We start from the raw sequence: 26078 nt of genomic DNA, 5'->3' as shown, positions 1-26078 counted from the left end.
GACGAAAACCCCTGGGAAGAGAAAGACAGTAAACAAATATATAAGTCAGTAGTCATAAGTGGTGTAAAGGTAAAGCAGATAAGGACATAAAGAGTATGGGAAGGGCTCTAAGTAGATGGTGTGGTCTCGCTTGAGGGCAGGGCAGGTGGAGAGAGTCTGTCCCTTTAGGTCCCCTTTCAAGGATGTCCGTTTTCATAGGTCCAGAGAATACGAACTGTCATTAATTTTTAAAAGAAACAACCACTATTTGTATCATTCCTACTTGTGTCCCAAAAGACTGAGTTCATTGATTTGTTATATTTTCAACAATGTGCATTAATATTTTTCTAAAACTGTTTTTTACAATTTAGGTCTGCGTTTCTTGGTTCGTCTCTGCACAGATATTGGATTAAAAGAAGTTCAAGAATATGCAACAAAACTCAAGAGATTGGAAAAAATGAAAGAAATACGGGAACAGGTATCTTCTATGGCCCAAAAACTGCTGTGTGTTAATTTTCAAAATGTCAGCCTTCTGTAGCTCAACTGAGTGATTCTGAGGGCTTCTCTCAGTAAAATAAAGTTGAAATTTTTTTCTGCCGTGGCACAAAAGGAAGAATAACTAAAATTCTAGTTTGAGGATAAAATTCTATCAAGAACCAATTCTTAATAGGAGAAAGTGCATCAGAGTTAACATACTTTCATGGAGGGTTACTCATAGACAAATCACTGTAACTTTCCCCAATACAAAATAACTTACAGGTTAATTTATGCAATTAGTTTCATTGGAGTGTCCTGTGGCCCATGGAAGCTAAGCTAAGGACTATATAATAATAGTACCTTTTCTTTAAGGTGTTTCATTATGTAGTGGAACATGGCTGTGAGAATAATATTAATATACATGGAAGCATTTTATTTCTGTGTTTCATGCAATATGTGCATTAACAGTGTTCTTATTTTTGCTTTTTTTTTAAGATTTTATTTATTTGACAGAGAGAGATAGTGAGAGCAGGAACACAAGCACGGGGAGTGGGAGAGGGAGAAGCAGGCTTCCCACGGAGCAGGGAGCCCGATGTGGGGCTCGATCCCAGGACCCTGGGATCATGACCTGAGCCGAAGGCAGACGCTTAATGACTGAGCCACCCAGGCGCCCCCATTATTTTTACTTCTTTAAGAGAATAATCTCTCCTAAGTTTGAGCCTAAAATATTGAAAAATTTAACATGATTTTTGAGTATCTGCCTTTCATAGAAAGAAAATATATTCAAGGTTAGACTTTTTCAAGAAATTAATTATCTTGGATAATTAAATCTAAATTCCATATTTACTTTCAAAATGTGGTTATCTTGTTTTTTCTTTGAAGATGTGATCTGATTGTTTTATTCTCTTTTTAAAGTATAGTTGTTTAAGGATTATGAGCATGACATAGATTTTTACCTTAAAAATCCTATAAAATATCAAGTTGGTATTAAAATGCCATGGTAGGGTATATAGTTTAAAACTTGCTGTGAAGACCAATTTGCTACCATGTACCAATTGCTAAATTAGGTAACCTGTGTGAAAGCTTTGTAAAATTAAATGGGTATAAGTCAAAGTTCAAGTTATCATAATTGTCCTCATAATCACTATTAAATGTGTTTCAATAAGAAGAATCAAAAATAATTATATATTTCACACCAAGAACATTTTTGGAGCTTAAAATTAGTTGTTAAGTTATAGTATAGAACCACAGAAAGAGTCAAAGTCTTTTAAGACTCCTAAGTTTAGGGGCACCTGGGTGGCTCAGTTGGTTAAGCGACTGCCTTCAGCTCAGGTCATGATCTCAGGGTCCTGGGATCGAGCCCCGCGTCAGGCTCCCTGCCCAGCGGGAAGCCTGCTTCTCCCTCTGACCCTCCTCCTGCTTGTGTTCCCCCTCTCTCTGTCTCTCTCTCTGTGTCAATTAAATAAATAAATAAAATCTTAAAAAAAGACTCCTAAGTTTAGTCATCAGTAGGTTAAGTTTATACTGAACAGAGAACACACAACTAATACAAACTATGGATCATGCATAATACACTTCTCACAACTTACAACCTTAAACAGGAAAATTGGCATATGCATTACCATCTCTGATTTAATAGACTTCCAGGGTGGCCCCCTTTTACACAATAAGTAGCAGTCCTTCCAACTCCCTGGGACTTGCCTTGCAGCCAGCTCGTAAGGGTTGGTAGCTCCAGCTATAAGAAATCTGATTCTGAGCAGTCCCTGGGAAATGAACTTTAAGGGCAAAGACCAAATATGCCCCCTTTAAAGAGATGCAGAGTTGCTTTTGTACAGTTTTCTTATCGCTTCATTTCTCCATGTTTAGTTGTATCTGGGTTGAACCATTATAGATACTGTGCTCTAGTTCTGGTCTTTGAGGTACTGTACATCTTTACATTGGCTTCCTCTCTCCCTTTGCCTTTCTTCTTACCTCATCCTCTTTCCTCTATGCACTCTCTCTCTGGGGTGTTAAACTCTTCCTCTGCTGACTGCTATGAGCTGCTATTCGGGTGGACTGTTGGATCTTACTATTAAGAATGATTATGTGGGTGGCTCAGTCAATTGAGTATCTGTCTGCCTTTGGCTCAGGTCATGATCTCAGGGTCCTGGGATCCAGCCCCATGTCGGGCTCCCTGCTCAGTGGGGAGTCTGCTTCTCCCTCTCCCTCTGCCCCTCCCCCCTACTCCTGTGTGCTTGCTCTCTCTCTCTCAAATAAATAAAATCTTTTTAAAGAAAGAATGAGTATGTAAATGTCATTGAGACTGATTTTTCTTTCTAGTTTGTACTCGGCCTTTTGATTCCTCTTCCATCAAAATATTTATATATACATTGAATATAGTCAGTTTTTACCTGTTTCTCTCATAGACCTGACAGCCTTCCACTGTCTTCCCTAAAATAATTCCCTAATGACTTAATTAAGAGTACTTTAGTAAACTCACTCAAGTTACAATTGATGCATTTAGATTAGATTCAGTGTTTCTCTTACTTATTTACTCCAATTATTAAAATCTCACAGTGTTTGAGCAGTGCCTCTTTTGGCAATATTTTATCACTGCCCTCATTGTAATCTGTGTAAAACCTAAGTTCACTTAGATATCTTCTCTCATTATAGCTTCTCCTTAATATCGTCCCTCAAATGTTACTGCTTAATCTTTCTTTAGAGTCAGAGTCACAGTCCTCATCCACAGAGCACTCTCTCTGCAGTGCCCTTGAAATCAGTCTCTTTTCTTTGGTACTCTTCATTAACTCTTAAACAAAAGAAACATGTTCTTGATATTTTCTCACTTATGTTTTGCTTATAAATACAGTGTGGAAGAGAAAAAATAGTGGAAAAGAAAGGTCCTAGGGAGAAGAGACAGAATTCTCACTCTCTGAGAGCTAATTTATCTTTTAATTGTTGACATGTCCCATTTCAGTTTGTGTTTCTGAGATTGTGAGCCCATGGGGCAGAGCATTCTATTTCCTGGCTTGCGTAGTGCATAAAGCACTATTAGTTATAAAACAAAGTATAATAAATAAACTTATGAACTAAGGACACTCTCCTTTTCTAAATTTGAACTTGTTGCTTTTTGTGTCTCTTGTTTAGAATCTGTCCTAATGCGGAAACTTAACATTTTTCTATATAATTAGAATTTCTTCATATAATCATTGTTAATGCCTGCATAATACATTATTGTACAGATATGTCTTGATTTCCTTAAGCATTTTAACATTGTTAGACAGTCAAATATCTTTTTTAGAACTGGTAACTCTCTACAATCAGTCTAATTTTGGTGTTTCTTGCTGAAGAAGAACACTTCCATATTGTGAACTTGAGAACGTTTGGGAAATGGACATATAATTGAAAGCAGGGATATCATAGATAATCACATCAAACTCTTACCTAGAGCTGTTGAAAGGAGTACATAGTTGACCCCCAGTCTTTATGCTTTCCTCTCCTCTGGAAGTGCTAATAACGGTAGAAGTTTGGCAGCAGGAAGGAAAAGAAGTGAAGGCTCTGGATGAACGTTCGTTAATAATGTTAGCACTCTTCATGGTTCTGGTTAGTTTTCCCTTTAATTCCACTTGATTACATCTGCCTAACTAGACATTAATAATAGCAACAGCTAACATTTACTGAGTGCATGACAGGTACAGGCACTGTTTTAAGTAAGCACTTTATATTTATTAACTAATTTAATCACACTAGTCCTATGAAGTTGGGTATGGTTTTATTATTTTTTTTTAATAAATGAGAAAACTGAGGCCCATGGTGGCTAAGTAACTTCCTCCAGGTCACATACCTATTAGGGGCAGACCTAGGCTTCATATCGGCTCCTAAGTCTATGTCCCTAACTACTGTGCGTTACTATCGTATGAATGGTAGGGGAAAAGGATGATGCAAACAATTATTTTCAGTTGATGTATGGTCCTTACTTATTCTGCACTCAGAAAAGTTGGTAACTCATACCATGAATTAAATTAAAATGTATCTTGCCATCAGCTCACCAAAATTTGATTAGGCATTAGGGTCTCAGAATAGTGCTATTCAAGGATGCTTTGTGGACCAGTAGAGCCTCAGAATCACCTGGGCACGTCTTAGAATTACAAAGTCTTGGGCCCCACCCCAGGCCTACCCAAACCCTACCCCAGAGTTAAATTCAAGAATCTGTGTATGTGGTTTGGTTTTTTTTTAAGATTTTATTTATTTATTTGAGAGAGTGTGCGTATCAGTGGAGGGGAGAGGCAGAGGGAGAAGCAGGCTCCCTGATGAGCAGGGAGCCCGATTCAGGGCTGGATCCCAGGGTTCCGGGATCCTGACCTAAGCTGAAGGCAGACACCCAACCAACTGAGCCACCTAGGTGCCCCTGTGTATGTGTTTTTTTAAACAAGTTCTCCAAGTATTTTTCTATTCACTAAAGTTTGAGAAGCACTTGTCTAGAGTTTATGCTTCTACAGGGTCATCATACAAATGATCAAATACCAGCTCAGGGTATGGAATCTGACTTGGAGAGTGGGGGGGGCAGAAAGTAGATGTAAAATAAATCAGGCCATGGATTTTAAAAAATTGTTTAAAAATGGAAACAGATTTATGTAGACCTAAGAAAGAAAGATAAATTGATTCAGGTTTATGTGAGTCAGGATAGTGTAGCTCCCTGAGCCCCTAACTCCTACTTTAAAGTGTTAAAGCCAGAAATTTATTTAGACTGATTTTTCAGCGAACCTGTTTCTCTTCCTGGAATTATTGTGGAGAAAGAAGACTGTTCTCCCCTTCATGCTTGGGGGACCTACATTCCTGAGGAAGAAGAAAATTTTACACATGTGTATTCATTGGTGCCATCAGTAAGCAGCTCCAGGCACAGGCCATTTGGCCAGACAAGAAAGACCACCTCGGCCATGTCTGGCTACTGCGGGCCTGGAGCAATGTGCACTGGCCCCCAGCACTGTGGGCCTCTTAGCAACACTTTTTAAAGAGATGTTTTTTATTCTTCACTGGACACAGAAAAGTTAGCTGCAAGGCATTCTGTTAAACTTGACTACAGTCTGGAAAAGAACAAAATGGGAAGAGCAGGAATTAAAGACTGAGTAATCTAAATACGAAAAGAGAAAATTTTCAGCCAAAATACCAAAGAGGGTTAGAGAACAAAGTACAAAAGATTCAGTATGGTGAATTTGTTGATTTTCAGCAGCAAATAGGTGTTCAGTTGGAAGGGGGTTTTTTATCCCTCATAAAAAACCCCTCATTTTCTGGGCACCTGAGTGGCTCAGTCATTTAAGTGTCTGACTCTTGATTCTGGCTCAAGTCATGGTCTCAGGGCTGTGAGATTAAGCCCTACATCCTGCTCCACACGGGGCATGGAGCCTGCTTAAGATTCCCTCTCTCTTAAGATTCTCCCTTGGCCCCTCCTACCTCTCTCTCTCCTCTGCCCCCCACAAAAAAACCCAAAACAAAACCCCACATTCTCTGTCCACAGGAGAGTAGTTGAAGGAACACATCCAAGGGGTGCAAGCTGCCTTTTATTCACAAAGTAGGAGGGGCAGTCAGTTTCCAAAGATGAAAAGGACAGAATGTGGTATATTAATAACATGGTTGCTCTGTGGGGCTTGGGGGCGGAGGCTGAACCAGTAGTGAAGAGGCTCCTGGAGGCTGGCACTGTCATGTGCTTATGTGATATGTGTCCAGCAGGGCACGGTGTCCTGGGAATAGGAGAGGAAGAAGAGAAGTCATTGAATCAAGCCAGGTTTTAGATTTCTTGGTGAGTGGAGCAGAAAGACAAGTGGGCAAGCAAGGGGCCTGGAGGTCCTAAAGGAGATGTACTTAGAGTGGTGGGGTGATCGTAGGCTGGAAATAAAGTGAGGATTTATGGGAATTAATTAGGAAAAGACGGACGAGAGCCAAAGGATTGGGAAATTCTAGATGAGAGCAAGGAATTGGTGCAATGGGGTGAAATATGTAGTGATGGTGGAAAGTGCTCACTTTCCTAAATTGTCCTATTATAAACGTATGGTTACTAAAGCAGGGTGCAAGATCTTGTCTCACATTTAATTTGAAAAAATTTCAAGTTAATGGGCATTTGTCTTTATGAGTTTATTTTAGCATTGTGTAGGTCTTTTAGATATGGTAGAAATAGTATGTGGAGAGATGAAAAATAAGTTTTGAAATAAAATCTGATTACAGACATTAAAATTTTTATTTTGTTACATCATCATTTTTAGATTTTCAAAAGAAAAAGGGCAAACGGGAGAGATGGGGTTTCAAGGGACATTTCTTTTTTAACAGAAAAAAATGTGAGCATGTTTACATGTAGTTAAAAGTCCTGAGTTTTAGGAGAGTGATCCATTTTACAGAAATGAGTCTTGAATTACTGAAAGGGAATTTTTTTCTTCCTAGCAGACCACAATGTCAATAACCACATCCATGACCTGAAAATTTATAAATATCGGGGGAGTTGTCAGAGTTGAGGGAATAGTAGTATGTCCTTTGAGTTAAATATGAAATTGTGTTTATATTATTGAAGATCTAAATAAGGTACCAACCTATGTTTAAAATTTTTAGTCAGTTGTAGAGTAAATATTTATCAAAAGCTGTCTGACTGGTCACTGACTGCCCTGTCTCTGTAAACACAGCTTTAGACATATGAGAATCTGGCAGATTCGGTGTCAATACAAAAAGTAACACTTAAGCAAAACACAGAATAACCATAAATTGCTTCAATAAACCTAAGAATGTCACAGCTTGAAGATATTTCTTATGTTTTAAGGGTGAGCTTGTACCTAAGAAAGTGGACTGCTGAACAGATCTTAGGTGTTTTGTGAGATTTTAATCGTGCTTTTATTGTAGAAGTTGAATTTCAAAACCCAGTTTACCTTTCCTTTCCCCAAAATAGTTCAGGTCCAGCCATTACAGATAGAGTAGGACTAGCTCAGGAAATAGCCTTTCTGTGGATTCCCTAGTCCCCTGCCCCCCCCCGGCCCCCCCCCACCCCAGTTTAAGACATGAACTTTCACATCAGGAGAATATTGGGTTTGTAAGCAAAGTCATGCTGCACCTGTAAGTGGAAGCGCCACCTGAGTATTTCATAAGGCCTGAGGGCCCTGGTAGCGGGCAGAACCCTTTACATACACAACAACCTCATCTTTTCTCCCATACAGTCAACTCTGGGGTAAGGAGCAGTTCAAACCCAGCTTTTAGGGGAGTGGGAGCAGTGAATCTTAAGGGCTACACAGTAACGTTAATTTAAAAAATCAGCATTGAGTTATATTCAACTTTGAGGGACTATCATTTATTCTTTTAAACTCTTGTTGTTCTAGCGCATAAAGTCTGGCAGAGACAGCAGTGGGGGCTCCCGCAGCAGAAGAGAGGGGAGTGATGGCAGCGGTGAGTAGTTCCCGTTTCCTCGAAATACTGGATTTGACAAGTGGCAGTACATGGGCTTCTAGGAACATCTTGAATAATCCAAAAAAAAAAAAAATGCCCCTTGTTTGTTTGCTTGCTCTATACACAGTAAAACCTCACTTATTCTAATTTATTTTGTAAGCAGTCGACTATGTAAATGACTGTTAATGTTAGTGGATTTTACTTCTTAAATAACCATACCTGTTTCTGCTAAGTGATTATTAAATAAGTTCATGCTGGATAGATGAACATAGATGTCAATACTGATGCAGTTTTACTGTGTTACATTTTTTAAATTTTGTAGAAATAGTGCACGTCTTGGAATTAGGAGACATGGTTCATGACAGCCTTCTATCTTTAGACTAACCACGTATATGCTGTAGGCTTTAGGTGATTTCTAAATTTGTTTGCATCTCTCAGTTCCTTGACTTTGATTGCTTGTCATGCCATTACTTAATAAGAAGATTAAGTTTTCCTTCCCTCTTTCCTCATCAACAAAATCTGCCTTCTCTGTCTCTGTCAGGGGGTAGTGTAAGTTAAACTTCATAGAAATTTGGTGGCTTTAAAGAAACTAATTGGGAAAATAAATGCTAAATTGGGATCTAGAACTACACATATATTCTCTCATATCCATACTTAACACTCTCATGCATACGTGATCCAAGTCCGTGCAACTGCCCAACTTCATTCTCCCATCCCTTTGTGATCTAGGAGTCAGGACAAAGACAGATGGGACCCTTAGTTCAGGTAGGTCTTTCATTCATTCACAAACATTTATTAGATGCATACCAGGTGCCAGATAAATACTGTGCCAAGTGCCGAGGACATGGGGATGAGTAAGACATGGTCTCTGTGCCCAGGAACATTACCATCTAGTTGGAAAGACACACGAGTTTCAGGTGCTGCCGAGACTGCTGCTATGCTGGAGAAATGCACGTGGGTGTTCTAACTTTCCTGGGGATAGAAACTGCAGCTGGGCCAAAGAGTCTTTCCAGAGTTCTGAGCTCTGCTTTGCCAGATAAGTTTAAGCAGTTACAGTCATCAGTGGCATCTAGTTCTAGCAAGACAGTTTGATTCTCAAAGAATTAGTCCACCTTCTCCAGCTGAACCTCACAGTCCTCACCTGTTTACCCTTAGGTCCCAGGAGTTGTTACTCAGAGCTTCAGAAATTAGTAGAAGCAGCTTTCAGCTTGAGTCCCAGGGGTGCCAAGGGCAGTCTGCCACATCAGGGAGTAACCATTTACTATCTGGTCAGCCCTCCATGGTCATGATGGGCGTTGACTTCTCCATAGTGTCCCCTGACCCTGATCATGGACCTGTATGTACCAGAAATGTCCCTAATGGCCAACGAGGCTTTACGCCTCAGTTAAGAGGCACTTAGGTCCAGCAGGCCAACTTGCTGCTCCTCGTTCATCCTTACTCTTGGGAAGCAAGCAGTCTGTGGTATGAGCTTTTTTGAAATTGAGTGTCCCTTAAGGAGTAATTGTCTTTTCTTTTTTAAAGATTTTATTTATTTATTCATGAGAGACAGAGGGAGAGAGAGAGAGAAACAGAGGGAGAAGCAGGCTCCCAAGGAGCAGGGAGCCCGATGCGGGACTCGATCCCAGGACCCTGGGATCATGACCTGAGCTGAAGGCAGACGCTTAACCATCTGAGCCACCCAGGCGCCCAGAAGTAATTGTCTTGAGTAACCCCTAGGGAAATATTACATATTTATCAAAATTCTAGGACCGATTCACTATCTTCTAAGTTTTCTATACTTCCCTCTAAAAATCTTAAGATCAGAGTAACCAACCAGTTCCTCCCAGAAAAATCCCCAATAGCCTATGTTAAGTTCTCAGAGCCTTTCCTGATATTCGTAAGCTTGCAAAATGTCACCAATGTTAACCCCTAAACCTGAGCCTGAGTTACCCAGATATCTGGAATGTTTGAAAATCTGCTTCAGAAACATCAGGGCCAGGGCATGCTCTAAGAACCTTGAATAGGTTGGTGCTGAGCCAGAGCCCAGAGCACAGTGTCCACAGTCCCACCCCAAGAAATTATCCCAGTCAGACTAATGTCTGCCTCTCAGAAACATCAGAAAGATCAAGGTGTGCCTCAGAGGCCACTGAGGTGCCAGATCCTTCAACATGGAAAGAGCGGTTCAGCACCCCCTCACCCCGCCAAGGTGACCTCTCCCTAATACTCCTTCAGTCATGCTATGTCTCAGAACAAAATGAAATGCCTCACCTGGGCCTGGGATGTCCCCCATGGTCAGGGTTAGTTCAGTGAAGAAAAGACTCACACTGGAGAAAGGTGAGGCTGCCCCAGGTCTGATACCTGAGTGCAGGGAAGGAGAGGCCTTTCTGTTACAAATTCACCTCCCGGTCCTGGCCTTCCTCCACTGCTTTTCTCTTTTTTAATAAATTTTCTTTTCTCTCATCCAGTCCATTTCAGCTCAACACAAACAGTTCTAGTGCACAAATAAGCTTTATTCTCACAGGGGGGAATTTTGGAGTAGAAATTCTGTGTTATTAAGGCATTTTTACAAGTTGGGTTTCATGTTGCTTGGTTCTTTTGGCACAAGTTTAGAGCATTAAATACTTCCTTTTCAGGGTTCTTGCTTTCTTTTTTTCCCCTTACCATTTGCCTTTTTGTTCCTTATTTCCTGATCCCTTGAGTTACATGGCACCCCAGACTTCTTCATTTCCTCCCGCAGCCCACGTTGGAAGGCCTCTTTCGGTGACCTTGCTGATTCCATGCTGCCACTTTTTCAAGAATCATGTTTTTGGCCTTTTTTTCCTCTAGCTCTTGGCACAGGCCACAGTACAGGCTGTCCCAGCTTTGAAGTCTGAATAAACCATGCTGCGGATGCCTCTCTCGCCTTCTCTTCCCTTTCACCTCATGGGGCCCTCTCCGAGCACCCTGCAGCCCCCTGTGGGCACGCCCCCTCCTCCCCAGCAGTCTCCCTCCCACTCCACCAGTGCCAGGCACTGTGTGCATAGTGGCCGCTGACCTCTTTATTAGAGCTCAGTTAGGCCCTCCCAGTACACACCCACATGTGACAGCCCCTGCTCTTACCCATCGTCCACCTCTGCCTGTGAAACTTAGAGATGCACATTTACGTCTTTACATGGAAATATTTGGCACTTCCGTCTGGATTAGATCCACAGGTCAGATAGTGGAAAGGGATGATTTTCTAAATGCATCCAAAAGAGGCCAGCTTTAAGCTGTTAAAATAAATGCAGCGCCTACAACTAGATTTTTAAAGTATTGCCCAGGAGCAAGGACCATTGGGAACTTAAATATCAGATTAGTTTATATAAAATGAAATGCTTGAGGGCCCTTGAAAACTGTCCCTTTTTTTTTTTTTTGTGGATCAAGCTAGTCCTACTACAGCCTTATTTTTGCTGTTTGTTTAATAAGCCTCAACTCCTATCCTCTTCAGTGGTTCTCCAATTTTAGCATGTGGCAGAGTCACCTGGAAGGCTTGTGGAAACAGCCTGCTGAACTCCTAGTCCAGCATTTTTTTTTTTTTTAGATTTTATTTATTTATTTGACAGAGAGCAAGCAAGGGTGAGCACAAGAAGAGAGAGAAGGAGGCTCCCCGCTGAGCAGGGAGCCCATATGGGCCTTGATCCCAGGACCCGGGATCATGACCTGAGTCGAAGGCAGACATTTAACTGACCGAGCCACCCAGGTGCCCCTAGTGCCGCATTTCTGAACCAGTCTGGGCCATGCCCAGGAATTTGCATTTCTGACAAGGCCCCAGCTGATTCTGATGGATCTTAAATGAGATATCACAAGAGTAAATGTGATACAGTGTGTATAGAAAGGTTGCTGCTACTATTACCACCAAATTTAAATTCACAGTAGCGGCAGTCATCCAGCCTCTGGCCTCCTGCCCTAGCTCTGTCACTCCCGAGTGTATTACCCTGGGAGGTGGTATGAGCTTGAAACTAACTTAAAATTACACGCACAACTCATGGAAGGGGGCTCACTGCAATGCCTGGCACACACTCGATGCCGAGTAGCTATTACTATTATTACTTGATACAAACTGCGTTAAAAAGCAATAATGTTTGGTTTAGAATATTGAATATCCATTCCAGGATTTTCAGTACTTTAGTTTGTTTTTTGTAGAATTAACTTAAAATGAAATGAACTTGTTTCAACTCCTTGAAGTAGAAATGCATTACTCTTCTAAATGCCAAATTTGGGGTTAAGGTTTCAGCTGCTCAGTGCCAAAACATCAAACAATTCAGAAAAAAGTTAAGTCACACTGAAAGTCAGCTTCCACAAGGAGCACTCTATTCGACAAGTTCCAAGTCTCCATAGTCATCATATGTATGGTCCGCATGGATAAGCCAGGTGAGAGGAGTCATATTCTTGCCCAGTGTGTTGGCTTGCATTAAAAGATAGGAAATCCGCAGAATGCAGCTGCTTCTCATGTGTATCTGTCCTCAGGAAACAAGAGTGCCTTCTTGTAAAGCATCTTACATCTTACATTTTAGCATGATGGTTGCATTTTGTGACTTGAGTACTATGTTATTAAGGTTTCATTTTAAAATTGTTTTTATTTACTCTGTGTGCTACTTAATAGTTTGCTGCATTTTTTTAGTGTTTATTATGTCTTGGGTGCAAACTTTTCCTGTGACAGTGTTTCTCTTAGTTTTACACTAAAAATAATTTTATAATGAGAGTAGGATAATATGACTCAGTGAACAGAAATTAACTTTATGGACAACTTTTTGAGGAACATGTCTTTTATAAAATACATTGTAACCATGTTTTATTTTTAAAATTTGAAGTTTTTTGAGATTATAATCCAAGGGTAAGTTTTTTTTACTAGAATACCTTCTCACAGTTTTGTGGACCTCAGTGGTGCCACAGGCAGAGTGATCAACTCGTGCTTAGTGACCACCACCTGTGGACAAAGATTACAGCCCAAGGAGGAAGGATAGCAAGAGCACATGTAAATATATCTAACTTCAAAGAATCACATCAACAAAATGTAGCTGATCTCTAGGAAAAAAGGGAGTGAGTGTTACGGGGCAAAAAAAGCCTGGAGAAGCCAGAGGGACTGAGGACTCACTTCACAAGAGCATCACTCTTGTCACCTTCAGTTCCAGGGTCAGTGCCCTCTTCACCTCAGAAAGCCAAAGACTAACTGTGCTGAATGCCCTAGTATCTAAGCATTTGGAGGCTGGTATGTAACACAAAGGGAACTTTATTAGCAATAAAGATTAGAAGAGAGTTGATAGCACTCACTGTGGCAAAGAATTATTCTCTGTGTCACAGATCTGAAGAAATTTCTCTGTGTCAGTCTGCCTTGCTGGTCTGATCTGCTAATGTGTCACCTGTTTCCTGGTACAGTGTTCTCTAAGCCAGGGGGTCGGCACACTTTTTTTATAAAGAGCCAGGTAGTAGACAGTTGAGGCTCTGGGGCCATACTTACTTGCGGTGTCACGAAGGTGGGCATAGACAACATGTAAGCAAGTGGCTAAGCTGGGCTCTCTGAAGCTTCATCTTTGGACACTGAAATTTGAATGTCCTATAAATGTCACGTGTCACAAAATATTGTTATTCTTTTGCTTTTTTTCCCAGGCTGTAAAAATGTCTGAACCCTTCTTAGCTCGCTTGATGTTCAAAAACAGGGGATGGGCCGGATTTGGCTCCCAGACTGTGGTTTGCCAATTCCTGCTCTAAGCCGGCCTCTCCGTAAATATAACTGGGTGCGGCAAGCCGGCCTTCAGGTGATGCTCTTTCAAAGCACTGACTCCAGCTGTCTAATCCACGCGCACAGCTTATGCAGTAAGATTCTTTATCACTGACCTTTTCCTCTTAACACTGTCTTAGCTGTTTACATCCTGGCCACCTCCAAATAGGCCATACACATAACAACAGAGTGTATGAGGTTTTGTGTCTTCAACAGAACACGCTCCTTTCCTCTGGCCCTTAGTTTATTGCCCTGCATTTGAGGTCATTGTAATTAATTCCTCAGTCCTGGTATTCATTCAACATCTGTGGACCTCTTTTTCTAAGTCACCATATCTTACATGACCTTGGGCAGGTTACTTAATCTCTTTGTCACAGATTCCTTGTCAGTCAAATGGGAGTGAAAATAGGACCTACCTAATAGGGTTGTTGAGAGGGAGAGATGCGTTAATACATAGAAAGCACTTAACACAGTGACACAGGCAAGCACCTGATAAGGGTGATTCCTATTTGACCAAGGAGGGTGGTGGGTAGTACCTGAAAATCTGGTGTCCACATCTCTGGATAGTGAGGGGTTCTTACCTCTCCTGGATGTATGATCTTAGAGTTTGTTATCCTCAGAGTTTTTCCTACTACCACAGGATCACATTTATCTATGCATGAAGGTATAAACGTCAAGTGTACCTCTCTCTTACTACAGAGTACAGAGTTTATAAAAGGGTTTTTTTAAACAAAAATTCTAGAAATTGTATATGCAAATGAGTATTTTTAAGTTACCAATTTGGAAAGCTGAATACTTATTCCAGTAATGCTGTTAGTCAAAACATTTGTGAAACTCCTCTTTTGGGATTTCCATCAGAGGCAAATTACAAAAAGCACAGGAAATCCAATCTAAACATTTTACTGATATATGTAATATGTGTATTTAAATCTGATGAAATATGTAAAACACATATATTACATATATCTAAAATATATGTACACCTTTTATATATACATGAGCACACACACACACATATACACATACACACATATTCCATAAGTTCTTTTTTCCTTTCCTGTCTTTCTGTTTATCAATAAATAAGCATTTGTCAAGTTCCTGACCATAACAGGTATTCAATAAGTATGAATTCCGTTTCAGCTTCTCCTTCTCCCATACATTTATATACCAGGTACTGAATTAAGCATTTAAGATATGCAAAATATAACTCAAAAACTGTAATAAATCGGGGTGCCTGGGTGGCTCAGTCGGTTAAGCATCCAACTCTTGATCTCAGCTCAGGTCTTGATCTCACAGTCATGAGAGTTCAAGCCCTGCATTAGGCTCCACGCTCAGCCCAAATGAGTTTTTAAAAAATGTAATAAACCAGTTATCTACTTTGCATACATCTTTACTGGTTCCCTCCACAGACTTCTTCAACTGAGTGTTGCCTATTATAGTAGCTATCACAGTTAACTTTTCCAATTTTGATATATCCCTTTTAACTGTTTTGTTGGGTAATAATGCAATTAGATCAGTGGGAGTAGGGAGTAAGGGGTGAAGTTAAACTGAGAATTGCAGCCTTAACAATGTAAAAATGAGCTGAAGTTTTTGCAGTAAAACTAGGTCCAAGCAATGGGCCTTATAAAATTATACGAGGATTATATCATCTCAGCTGATGATGCCATTAATTTCTTAGATGGTAGGGGTTGGGAGGGAACTTTGGATCCATAGCTATGGTACACTGCCCCTTAACTTTCAAAAGGCTCAGAGGCAAAGGAAGATCAGCTTCCTCATAACAAGAGGATAGATCATTTGTAAGTCGGGCTACAAAGTACGTAGACATAAATTGGACAATAGATTCATGCTGAAGGTCTCCAAAGTGCTGTCTGATGTTCTTCAGTATTTCTAGATATAAACAAAAATTTATTTATACTTATGGAATGAGAGATCTTCCATAGTGATTGCATCTTTGTAGGTGCCAAAGTGAGTATCATCTTGGAGATGGAGGAGAGAGAACAGAAATATTTTTTAATGTCTAATGGATAGTGAAATCAGAGTTTACAACTCACCAAAAGAGAATCACTTAAAAAGAGATTGAAAAGAGTAAGGGGCACTGTGTTTGTAACATATTCAGAGGAATAGGAAGAATTTTTTAGAAGGTTTCATTTTGGATAGCACTTTCAAAAAATAAGAAATCAGTTGATAGGCTTCCTAGCCTAGCTTAAGAGAAGGGGGATGGATGTTGGAGAATTGTCGGATATTGGTTAATTGGACCTTGAAAACTAAAAAAGGATATTGGATTTTTCAATTAAGTTAGTGTTGGTAACCCTAACACTATCTCAGTACACTGTTGGGCAGAAATCGGATTCCAGTGATTTAAGGAGTGTATGGGATGCAGGAAGGCGCAGAGGATATAAACTTTTTCTAAATAAGTAAAGACTGTCTTCCCTTAGAAAGTGTATTCATTTTTATTTGAAGAGAATGGTGAAAATTTATGTAGTCAGCCTCTTAACGTTTCTTAATTTGTTCCATGAATAGAGCCTACGTCATAAAACTCACTTTCTCAGCAAAAAAGGAACTCATTTTAAAACCTAACTTTCTAAAATGTTACAAATAGTTTGCCTTCTTAGTATGAGTTGCCTTGTAAAAACATTGGTCAAGGCAGGATGTAGTCTCTCCTCTAGCAGAAGTATTATGAGATTTTCCCCAAATTTCAAGATTGCAAGCTGCTTTTATAAGACAAGAGGGTCTAGGCTATTCTGGGAATAGGAAAAGGGTCTAAAACATAGGGCTGTGAAAAGAGATTGTGAATTTATTTTGTCTGGATATTTATCATTATTAAGACAGCCATATTCTGTGCTGCTCAACTTGGAATACCATATGGTAGGAATGTGTATATGAATAAGGCCATACTTACTCACATAAACTTCTCACAACTGTATGGAAAGTGCCACACTTTACATGGATCCTTTGCCAAAAAGGCATACTTGTAGAATGGGCAAGGACTAGGTTGGCAATCAGGAAACCTCGGTTTTGCTGATGGCCTTGCCACTAACTGTGAACTCTTGAACCAAGTGACCTTATCTCTTTAGGCTTGTTTTCTCATCTGAAAAATAAAGAGGTTAGACTTAACCTTTTTAGTAACATTTATGTGTATTCCTGCTGACTATGAAATTATTACCTCTATTTCTGACAGTCAGATGGACTGAATGTTCAAGGAAACTCTTCCAGGAATAGCACTTCTAAAAATGGTGATTTGAATATTGGGCAGAGAGGAAGGAAAAAAGAAAATAAGAAAATGAAAAAAAATTTTAAATAGGAAAATAAAAAAATTTTTTAAATGTGTGGCTGAGTTGGCAAGAGAAAGGGAAATTCTCTGGATATTAAAAATGACTGGGTGGCCCAGTCAGTTAAGCATCTTACTCTTGATCTCAGCTCAGGTCTTGATCTCAGGGTTGTGAGTTCAAACCCCGCATTGGGCTCCACGCTGGGTGTGGAGCCTATTTAAAAAAAAAAGAAGAAAATTTAAGCCAAAGGAATAAGTGCAGAAGCTGGCATTTGTCCTAGCTAATCCCTGGTGGCCTAGAGCCTAAGTTTATAGGCCACTCATGGGGACCAAGAGATACAGTGGGGGCCCCCAAGAAGTCAGAGGTCAGTTCAGAGAACCCCTTTATAAAGCCAGGACCCTTAATAGGAAATACTGGTAGTGGGTCAACTAGAAGAAAATCCACCCCACAAAGGATGGGTTTCCATCTTGGTACTACTGGAATGTAAAAAACAGGAAAAGCTCCCTGGAAAACTCCTAACCATAACCCTCAGTCACAGAGTTTGGGAGCTAGAATATATATTACCTGTGTACCTGAAGGAACCCCACACTGAAAATTTGGCATAAAGTGGAACTGAGTTGGTGCTGCTCCCAGGTACCTAGGAGAAACAAGTTTATCCTGAAGGAATATGGTGTAAATAAGCCTCACATACTTCCTTCAGATAAAGTTACAAAGAAAAGGAACGTACAGTTTTAAAAAGTCTGAACACATGAGGAAAAACACTATGAATGAGCAACAACAGAAACTGTAGAATCCAGTTTTCAAAGACTACAGATGTTTTAATTATCAGGTGAAAATATATTTTAAAAGTGAGAATATAGAGGGATGCCTGGGTGGCTCAGTCCATTAAGCATCTGCCTTCGGTTCAGGTCATGATCCCAGGGTCCTGGGATCCTTGCTCGGCAGAGAGCCTGCTTCTTCCTCTGCCTGCCGCTCTTCCTGCTTGGCTTGTTCTCTCTCTCTGACAAATAAAAAAATCTTTAAAAAAAAGTAAGAATATAGATATCTCTTGTTATCTGAATTCAAGAACTGAATAGATTCAGATAATTTTTTTTTATAATGTTGTGGTTATCCTCTGATACCTGAGCTCTTAAACACTGCTATCTAAAATTTAAGAATCAGCACAGAATCCCTCACTCTGCAAATTCTCACTATACAAACCCGGGAATCTGATCAAGATAGTGGGCAATACTTGTGTATTTTAAGTATGACAAAAGGATAAGAGAATATAAAAGTTACTAGGCAGATTGAAAAGAACCAAATACAACTTCCAAAAATGAAAAATATAATTGAAATTAGAAACTCACCTATTAGAAAATTTATGGTTTAAACCGGGGGTTGGAAAACTACAGTTTACAAATCAGATCTGGCTTGAGCTACCACCTGTTTTTGTCAGTAAAGTTTTCCTGGAGCACAGCCGTGCTCAATCTGCCTTCATGCTGCAACAGAAACCATACGGCACACAAAACCTAAAATATTTACTCTCTGGTCCTTTACAGAAAAAGTTTGCTGGCCCTAAATAGCAGACTCAATCAGATGAGAGAGAGAGAGAGAGAATGCATGACCTGGAAGATAGAGCTGAAGAAGTTACCCAGAATGAAGGACAGAGGGTTATGGTGATGGAAAATAGGAGAGATTGAGGGACACAAAGGTGTAGTGAAAAAGGTCTAGCCTACATATAATTAGGTTAGAAAGACAGAATGAGGAAAAGGAAATAAATAATGGCCAAGAATTTTCAAGAATTAATGAGATCGGGACGCCTGGGTGGCTCAGTTGGTTAAGCGACTGCCTTCGGCTCAGGTCATGATCCTGGAGTCCCGGGATCGAGTCCCGCATCGGGCTCCCTGCTCAGCAGGGGGTCTGCTTCTCCCTCTGACCCTCTTCCCTCTCATGCTCTCTATCTCTCATTCTCTCTCTCTCTCTCAAATAAATAAATAAAATTAAAAAAAAAGAATTAATGAGATCATCAGATTATTAAAGTTAACTCTCAAATGGGGTGAATGGTACATGTATCATAGCCAAGTTACAATATATGAAAGGCAGAAAAACTCTTGCTGATTTCTCAAAGTCTAAAAAGAAAACCAGAAATACTGGAACATCTTCAATGTGTGCAGACAAAATAACTATCAACGTGGAATTGTATGCCATTGAGTCTATATTTCAAGAATGAACACAATATAAAGTCATTTTAGAGCATTTTAAACCAACAGGTCCTCATTAAAAGAAATTGCAAAGAGGGTACTTCAGGCTGAGGAGGAAAAAGCCAGAGGTACAAAAAAGGAAAAAGCAAATACGGTGGCAAATAGGCTATTAAATCTAAGTATATGTTGAATATTTAAAATAATGGCAATACTCTATGTTGTAGAATTTTTAAAAATCAAGATAAAACTAAATTCCTAATTATGCAGCCATCAAAAGGAATGAGATCTTGCCATTTGCAACGACGTGGATGGAACTGGAGGATGTTATGCTGAGTGAAATAAATCAATCAGAGAAAGACGTGTATCATATGATCTCACTGATATGAGGAATTCTTAATATCAGGAAACAAACTGAGGGTTCCTGGAGTGGGGGTGGGGTGGGAGGGATGGGGTGGCTGGGTGATAGACATTGGGGAGGGTATGTGCTATGGTGAGCGTTGTGAATTGTGCAAGACTGTTGAATCACAGACCTGTACCTCTGAAACAAATAATGCAATATATGTTAAAAAAAAAAAAGATAGCAGGAGGGGAAGAATGAAGGGGGGGAATCGGAGGGGGAGACGAACCATGAGAGACGATGGACTCTGAAAAACAAACTAAGGGTTCTAGAGGGGAGGGGGGTGGAAGGATGGGTTACCCTGGTGATGGGTATTAAAGAGGGCACATTCTGCGTGGAGCACTGGGTGTTATGCACAAACAATGAATCATGGAACACTACATCAAAAACTAATGATGTAATGTATGGTGATTAACATAACAATAAAAAATTTTCAAGGAAAAAACCAAAACTAAACTCCTAGACTGCAGTAACATTTAAGGCAGGGATGTAAGTTGTAATAGAATAAAGCATTCAAAGATCTTCACTTTGGGAAGAAGGTAGATACTGATTAATTTTAGACTCTTAAATGTACATATTAAAATGCGTAAAATATCTAGTAAATATAAAAATAACTCAAATGGGATATATAACTTCCAGACTAGTAGAGGGTAAATATTCAAATGAACAGGTAAAAACAGATGTTATATGTGACTCCAGAAAGGTGGGCATCAAAAGTTTTTCTTTTGATACATATGTAGCAATGGAACAAAATATAGTGTCTGGAAATAGACCCAAACATACATAGTCAGTTAGCCTTTAACAAAAGTGCAAAATGCAATTTTATGGAAAGAGGATAGTCTTTTCAACAAGCAGTGCTAGAATAATTGGAAATTCACATGCAAAAAAATTAATATTGATCTACACCTTGCACCACATACAAAAATTAACTCAAAATGGAAAATTAAAGAGGGCACGTGTTGTAATGAGCACTGGTATTATATAAGACTGATGAATCACTGAAGTCTACTTCTGAAACTAGTAATACAGTCTGCTTTCCTTGGAGAATAATCACTAACAAAGTACAGTTGACCCTTGAAAAACATGGGGGTTAGGGGTGCCAATGGCCTTGTACACTCAAAAATCCATGTATAACTTTTGACCACCCCCAAAATTGACTACTAATAGCCTCCTGTTGATCAGAAGCCTTACTAATAACATAAACCATCAATTAACACATATTTTGTATGTCGTATAAATTATATGCTGTACTTAAAATAGAGTAAATATAGTAAATACAATAAATATTTATAATAAAGTAAGCTAAAGAAAATGTTATTAAGAAATTATCATATGGGGGCGCCTGGGTGGCTCAGTCGTTAAGCATCTGCTTTTGGCTCAGGTTATGATCCCAGGGTCCTGGAATCAAGCCCCACGTTGGGCTCCCTGCTCGGCGGGAAGCCTGCCTCTCCCTCTCCCACTCCCCCTGCTTGTGTTCCCTCTCTCGCTGTGTTTCTCTCTGTCCAATAAATAAATAAAATCTTTTTAAAAAATTATACGGTTTCACTCATATGTGGGACATAAGGAATAGTGCAGAGGACCACAGGGGAAGGGAGGGAAAACTGAATGGGAAGAAGTCAGAGAGGGAGACAAACCATGAAAGACTCTGGACTCCGGGAAACAAACTGAGGGTTTCAGAGGGGAGGGGGTTGGGGGGATGGGGTAATCGGGTGATGGGTATTAAGGAGGGCACATGTGGTGATGAGCACTGGGTGTTATATGCAACTAATGAATTGTTGAACACTGCATCAAGAAATGATGTATTATATGTCAGCTAATTGAACATAATAAAAGAAATTTAAAAAATAATAAAATAAGTCATTAAAAATTTTTAATAAAGAAGTATACAAATGAAATTTAAGCACATGAAAATATGGTCACTCACACTCACTAGTCATTAGGGAAATGCAAGGTAAAGCCACAGTTAGATACCCAGTAGAAGGACTACAAAAGACTGACCATACCAGGTGATGGTGAGGATGTGGAGCAATTGTTACTCTCATTCACTGTTGATGGGAATACAAAGTGGTACAACTCTTTTAAAAAGTAGTTTGACAGTTTCTTTTAAAGTTAGACATATAGTTACCATACAACCTAACTATTCTACTCCTAGGAATTTACTCAAGAGAAATGAAAGTATGTGTCCACACAAAGACTTGTACAAATATATTCATAACAGCTTTATTTCAAATACCTCCAAAGTGGAAACAACACAAAAGTCATCAACAAGGGAATAAATTGTGGCATATCCATATAACTACTCAGCAATTAAATGGAAGGACACCAGCAACAACATAGCTGAATCTCTGCTGAGTGAAAGAAGCCAGGTTTTTTAAAAAGAGCAGCCATCATCAGAAAGGATGAATACCCAACTTTTACATCAACATGGATGGGACTGGAGGAGATTATGCTAAGTAAAATAAGTCAAGCAGAGAAAGTCAGTTATATGGTTTCACTTATTTGTGGAACATTAAGGAATAGAATGGAGCAAAAACTAATGATGTACTGTATGGTGACTAACATAATAAAATAAAAATTTTTAAAACACATACTAATATATAGTGATGGAAAACATCAGTAGTTACCTGAAGATTGGGGTGGATGAATGGGGCGGAGGGTGGGAATGAGGAATTTCAAAGGGGCAAGAGGAAACTTCGAAGGGTGATAGATTTGATCATAATCCTGATTATAGTGCTGATTTTATGAGAATCCTCAATCTACACAATAAGTATGTGCTGTTTTTTGTATGTCGATTATAACTCCACATAACTGGGGCAGGGATGGAGGTGATATTCTCCCTTGTGCTTCACAGTGTATAGAAGAGGTTTTTGTGTGAGAAACGTGGATTGAATCTATTCCTTTGCTGGGGCTGTAAAGCATCACATTGCTCTCTCCAATGAACTCTCTTAACTTCAAAGAGCTAATAAAGTTTCCTAAAATACTACCAAAAATGAATACTCTCTACTACAGAAAATGTAGACTTCCAGACAAAAATAAAGGAAAATCTAAAGTTACCCAGATCATACTGCTGCAAAATGTTTTACCATGTTTCCTTTCTTTACCATCATGTGTGCATTTTCCTCCATCACCAAATATGGTTATGCCACATGTAAAGATGTGCAAAATTTTGCCTTTTTTAAAAAAATGGTCAAAACCAAAAAACTTACCATCTTAATTAACATTTTTAAGTGTACAGTATTAACTATGTGCATGTTGGTGTGCAGCAGGTCTCTAGGACTTTTTCATCTTGCAAACCTGAAACTCTATACCCAGTGAACAACTACTGCCCCTTTCCCCCTCCCCTCTCCCCACCCTGGCAACCACCATTCTACTCTGTTTCTTGCAAAACTAAAACTGTACCATTAAATGACAGTCCTCCTCCCCTATCCCCTGGCAACCACCTTTCTACTTTCTGTCTCTATGAATATGGCTACTTTACATATCTCGTGTCAGTGAAATCATGCAGCATTTGGGTTTTTTGTGACTGGCTTATATTTTACTTAGTGTAATGTCCTCAAGCTTCATCCATGATGTAGCATATGACAGGATTTTCTTCCTTTTTAAGGGTGAATAAAAATAATACTCTATTGTGTGTATATACCACATTTCTTTATCCATTCATCTATTAATGGACATTTAGATTGCTTCCATCTCTTGGCTATTTTAAGTATTGCTGCTATGAACAGGAGGTGTGCAGATATCTCTTCAAGATCCTTTTGAATATGTACCCAGAAGCAGAATTGCTGGATCATATGACAATTCTCTTTTTAATATTTTGAGAAACCTTCATACTATTTACATAGCACTGCACCATTTACATTTCCACCAACAGTGTACAGGGGTTCCACTTTCTCCACATACTTGTCAACACTTGTTATTTTCTGTTACTTGATATTGGCCACCTAATGGGTGTGAGGTGATATTTCATTGTGGTTTTGATTTTCATTTCCCTGATGATTAGTGATGTTGAGCATCTTTTCCTATACTTGTTGGCCATTTGAATATCTTCTTTAGAGAAATGCCTATGCAAATCCTTTGCCCAGTTTTTTAATTGGATTGTGTTTTTGTTGTTGAGTTGTAGGATTTTTTAATAGTGTGGATATTAACTTCTTACCAAATATATGGTTTGCAAATATTTTTTCTCATTACTCGTGTTGTCTTTCACCCTGTTGATTGTTGCTTGCTGCATAGTCTTTAAAGTTTAATGTAATCCCATTTGTCTTTTCTTCCTTTTGTTGCCTGTGCTTTTAGTGTCATACCCAAGAAATCATGCCAAATCCAATACCATGAAGGTTGTCCCCTATGTTTTCTTCTAGGAGTTTTATAGTTTCAGGTCTCACATTTAGATTAATTCATTTTGAATTAATGTTTGTATATTGGGTGAGATAAGGGTCCAACTCATTATCATGTATGTGGATATCCACTTTTACCAACACTGTTCAAGATCCTTTCTCCATTGTGTAGCTTTGGCACTCTTGTTGAATATCAATTGACCATATACATTTAGGCTTTATTCTGTGGCTGTTTATTCTGCCCCATTGGTCTGTATGTCTGTCTTTATACCAGTGCCATACCATCTTGATTACTGTAGCTACGCAGTATGTTTTGAAATCAGAAAATGTGAGGACTCCAGCTTTATTTTTCTTTCTCAACATTGTCTAGGCTATTCAGAGTCCTTTGAAATTCCATATAAATTTTGGAATGTTTTTTCTAATTCTGAAAACATGCCATTGGAATTTTCATAAGGATTGCATTGAATCTATAGATTTCTTTGGGTAATATGGATATTTTAATAATATTAAGCCTTCCAGCCTATGAGCACAGGTTGTCTTTCTACCATCTGTGTCTTCTCTAATGTCTTTCAGCAGTGTCTTGTAGTTTTCAGTGTATATCTCTTTCACCTCCTTGGTTACATATATTCCTAAATATCTTATTATTTTTGATGATGTCATAAATGGAATTGCTTTCTTAATTTTTAATTTCTTTTTCAGATTGTTCATTGTTAGTGTATAGAAATACACTTGATTTTTGTGTTAATTTTGATTCTGCAATTTTTCTGAAGATATTCTAACAGTTTTTGGGTGGAGTCTGGGGTTTTCCGTGTGTAATAAGATCATGTCATTTATGAACAGACATAATTTAGCTTCTGCCCTTTGTATTTGAATGCCTTTTATTCCTTTTTCTTGATAACTGCCCTGGCTAGAAATTCCAGTACTAGGTAGAATAAAAGTGGTGAGCGTGGCCATCCTTGCCTTGTTCCTGATCTTGGAGGGAAAACTTTCAGTCTTTCACCATTTAGTATTATGTTCATTGTGGGCTTTTCATATATGGCCTTTATTATGTTGAGATCATTTCCTTCTAATTCTCATTTGGTTAGTGTTTCATCTTGAAAGAATGTTGAGTTTTGCCAAATGCTTTTTCTGCGTCATTGAAATGATCATATGGTTTTTGCTCCTTCATTCTATTAATGTGATGTCTTATACTGACTGGTTTTCATATGTTGAACCATCCTTGCATTCCAAGAATAAATTCCACTTGGTCCACGTGATGTATGACTCTTAATATGTTGTTAAGTTAAATTTGCTAACATTTTGTTGAGGATTTTTGCATTAATAGTCATCAGAGATATTGATCTATAGTTTTTTTTATAGTATCTTTGTATGATTTTGGTATCAGTGTAATGCTTTCCTCATGGAATGAGTTTGGAAGTATTCCCTCCTCTTCAGTTTTTTGGAAGTTTGAGAAGTATTGGTGTTATTTCTTCTTTAAATATTTTGTAGAAGGACGCCTGGGTGGCTCAGTTGGTTAAGCATCTGCTTTCAGCTCAGATCATGATCCCAGGGTCCTGGGATCGAGCCCCACATCAGACTCCTAGCTCAGCGGGGAGTCTGCTTCTCCCTCTGCCTGCTGCTGCCCCCTGCTTATGCCCACTCACTTCATCGCTCTCTCTGACAAACAAATAAAATCTTTTTTAAAAAAAATAAATATTTGGTAGAATTCTCCAGTAAAACCATCTGGTCCAAGGTTTTTCTTTGTTGGGAGGTATTTGATTACTGATTAAATCCCTTGTTATTAATCTATTCACATTTTTTATTTCTTCATGATTCAGTCTTAGTACATTTTATGCTTCTAGAAACTTATTTCTTCTATGTTACCCAGTTTTTTCACATAAAATTGTTCATAGTAGTCTCCTGTGATCTTTTTTATTTCTGTGGCATCAGTTGTAATGTCTCCTTTCATTTCTGATTTGATGATTTGTCTTCATTTCTTCACTCATTATTTGTCTTTTCTCTTTTTCTCATTCTAGCTAAGGATTTGTCAATTTTCTTGAACTTTTCAAAAAATGAACTCCTAGTTTTATTTTTTCTATGATTTTTATCTGCTGTATTATGTTTATCTCTGTTCACATATTTACAATTTCCTTTGTTCTGCTCAATCAAGTTTAGTTTGTTCTTCTCTTTAATTTCTTGAGGTGTTTATTTAGGTTATTAATCTGAGATATTTCTCCTTTTTTATGTATTTATAACTACACTGCTCTTAGCACTGCTTTTGCCACATTCAGTAAGTTCTGGTATGTTTTGTTTTCATTTTCATTTGCTTCAAGACACTTAAATTTCCCTTAT

The 26078-nt window shown here is 38.9% G+C and overlaps 1 protein-coding gene across 3 annotated transcripts in view; it reads left to right on the top strand.

The window, feature by feature from the left end:
- Nucleotides 1-26078, top strand: part of IFT88 (intraflagellar transport 88) — a 145431-nt gene that overhangs the window by 112981 nt on the left and 6372 nt on the right. For all 3 annotated transcript variants that reach the window (XM_025875209.2, XM_073894797.1, XM_025875208.2), the window contains 2 exons: nucleotides 351-457; nucleotides 7788-7854. In XM_025875209.2, the coding sequence (XP_025730994.1) occupies nucleotides 351-457; nucleotides 7788-7854 (174 nt within the window). The remainder of the gene's footprint in view (nucleotides 1-350; nucleotides 458-7787; nucleotides 7855-26078) is intronic.

The sequence above is a fragment of the Callorhinus ursinus genome, unplaced genomic scaffold (genome assembly GCF_003265705.2).
Source record: "Callorhinus ursinus isolate GAN/ISIS: 27379988/994484 unplaced genomic scaffold, GSC_fseal_2.0 scaffold7, whole genome shotgun sequence".
NCBI lineage: Eukaryota > Metazoa > Chordata > Mammalia > Carnivora > Otariidae > Callorhinus > Callorhinus ursinus.
The sequence above is the reverse complement of the archived record's forward strand: the minus strand, read 5'-3'. Positions and strand labels throughout refer to the sequence as shown.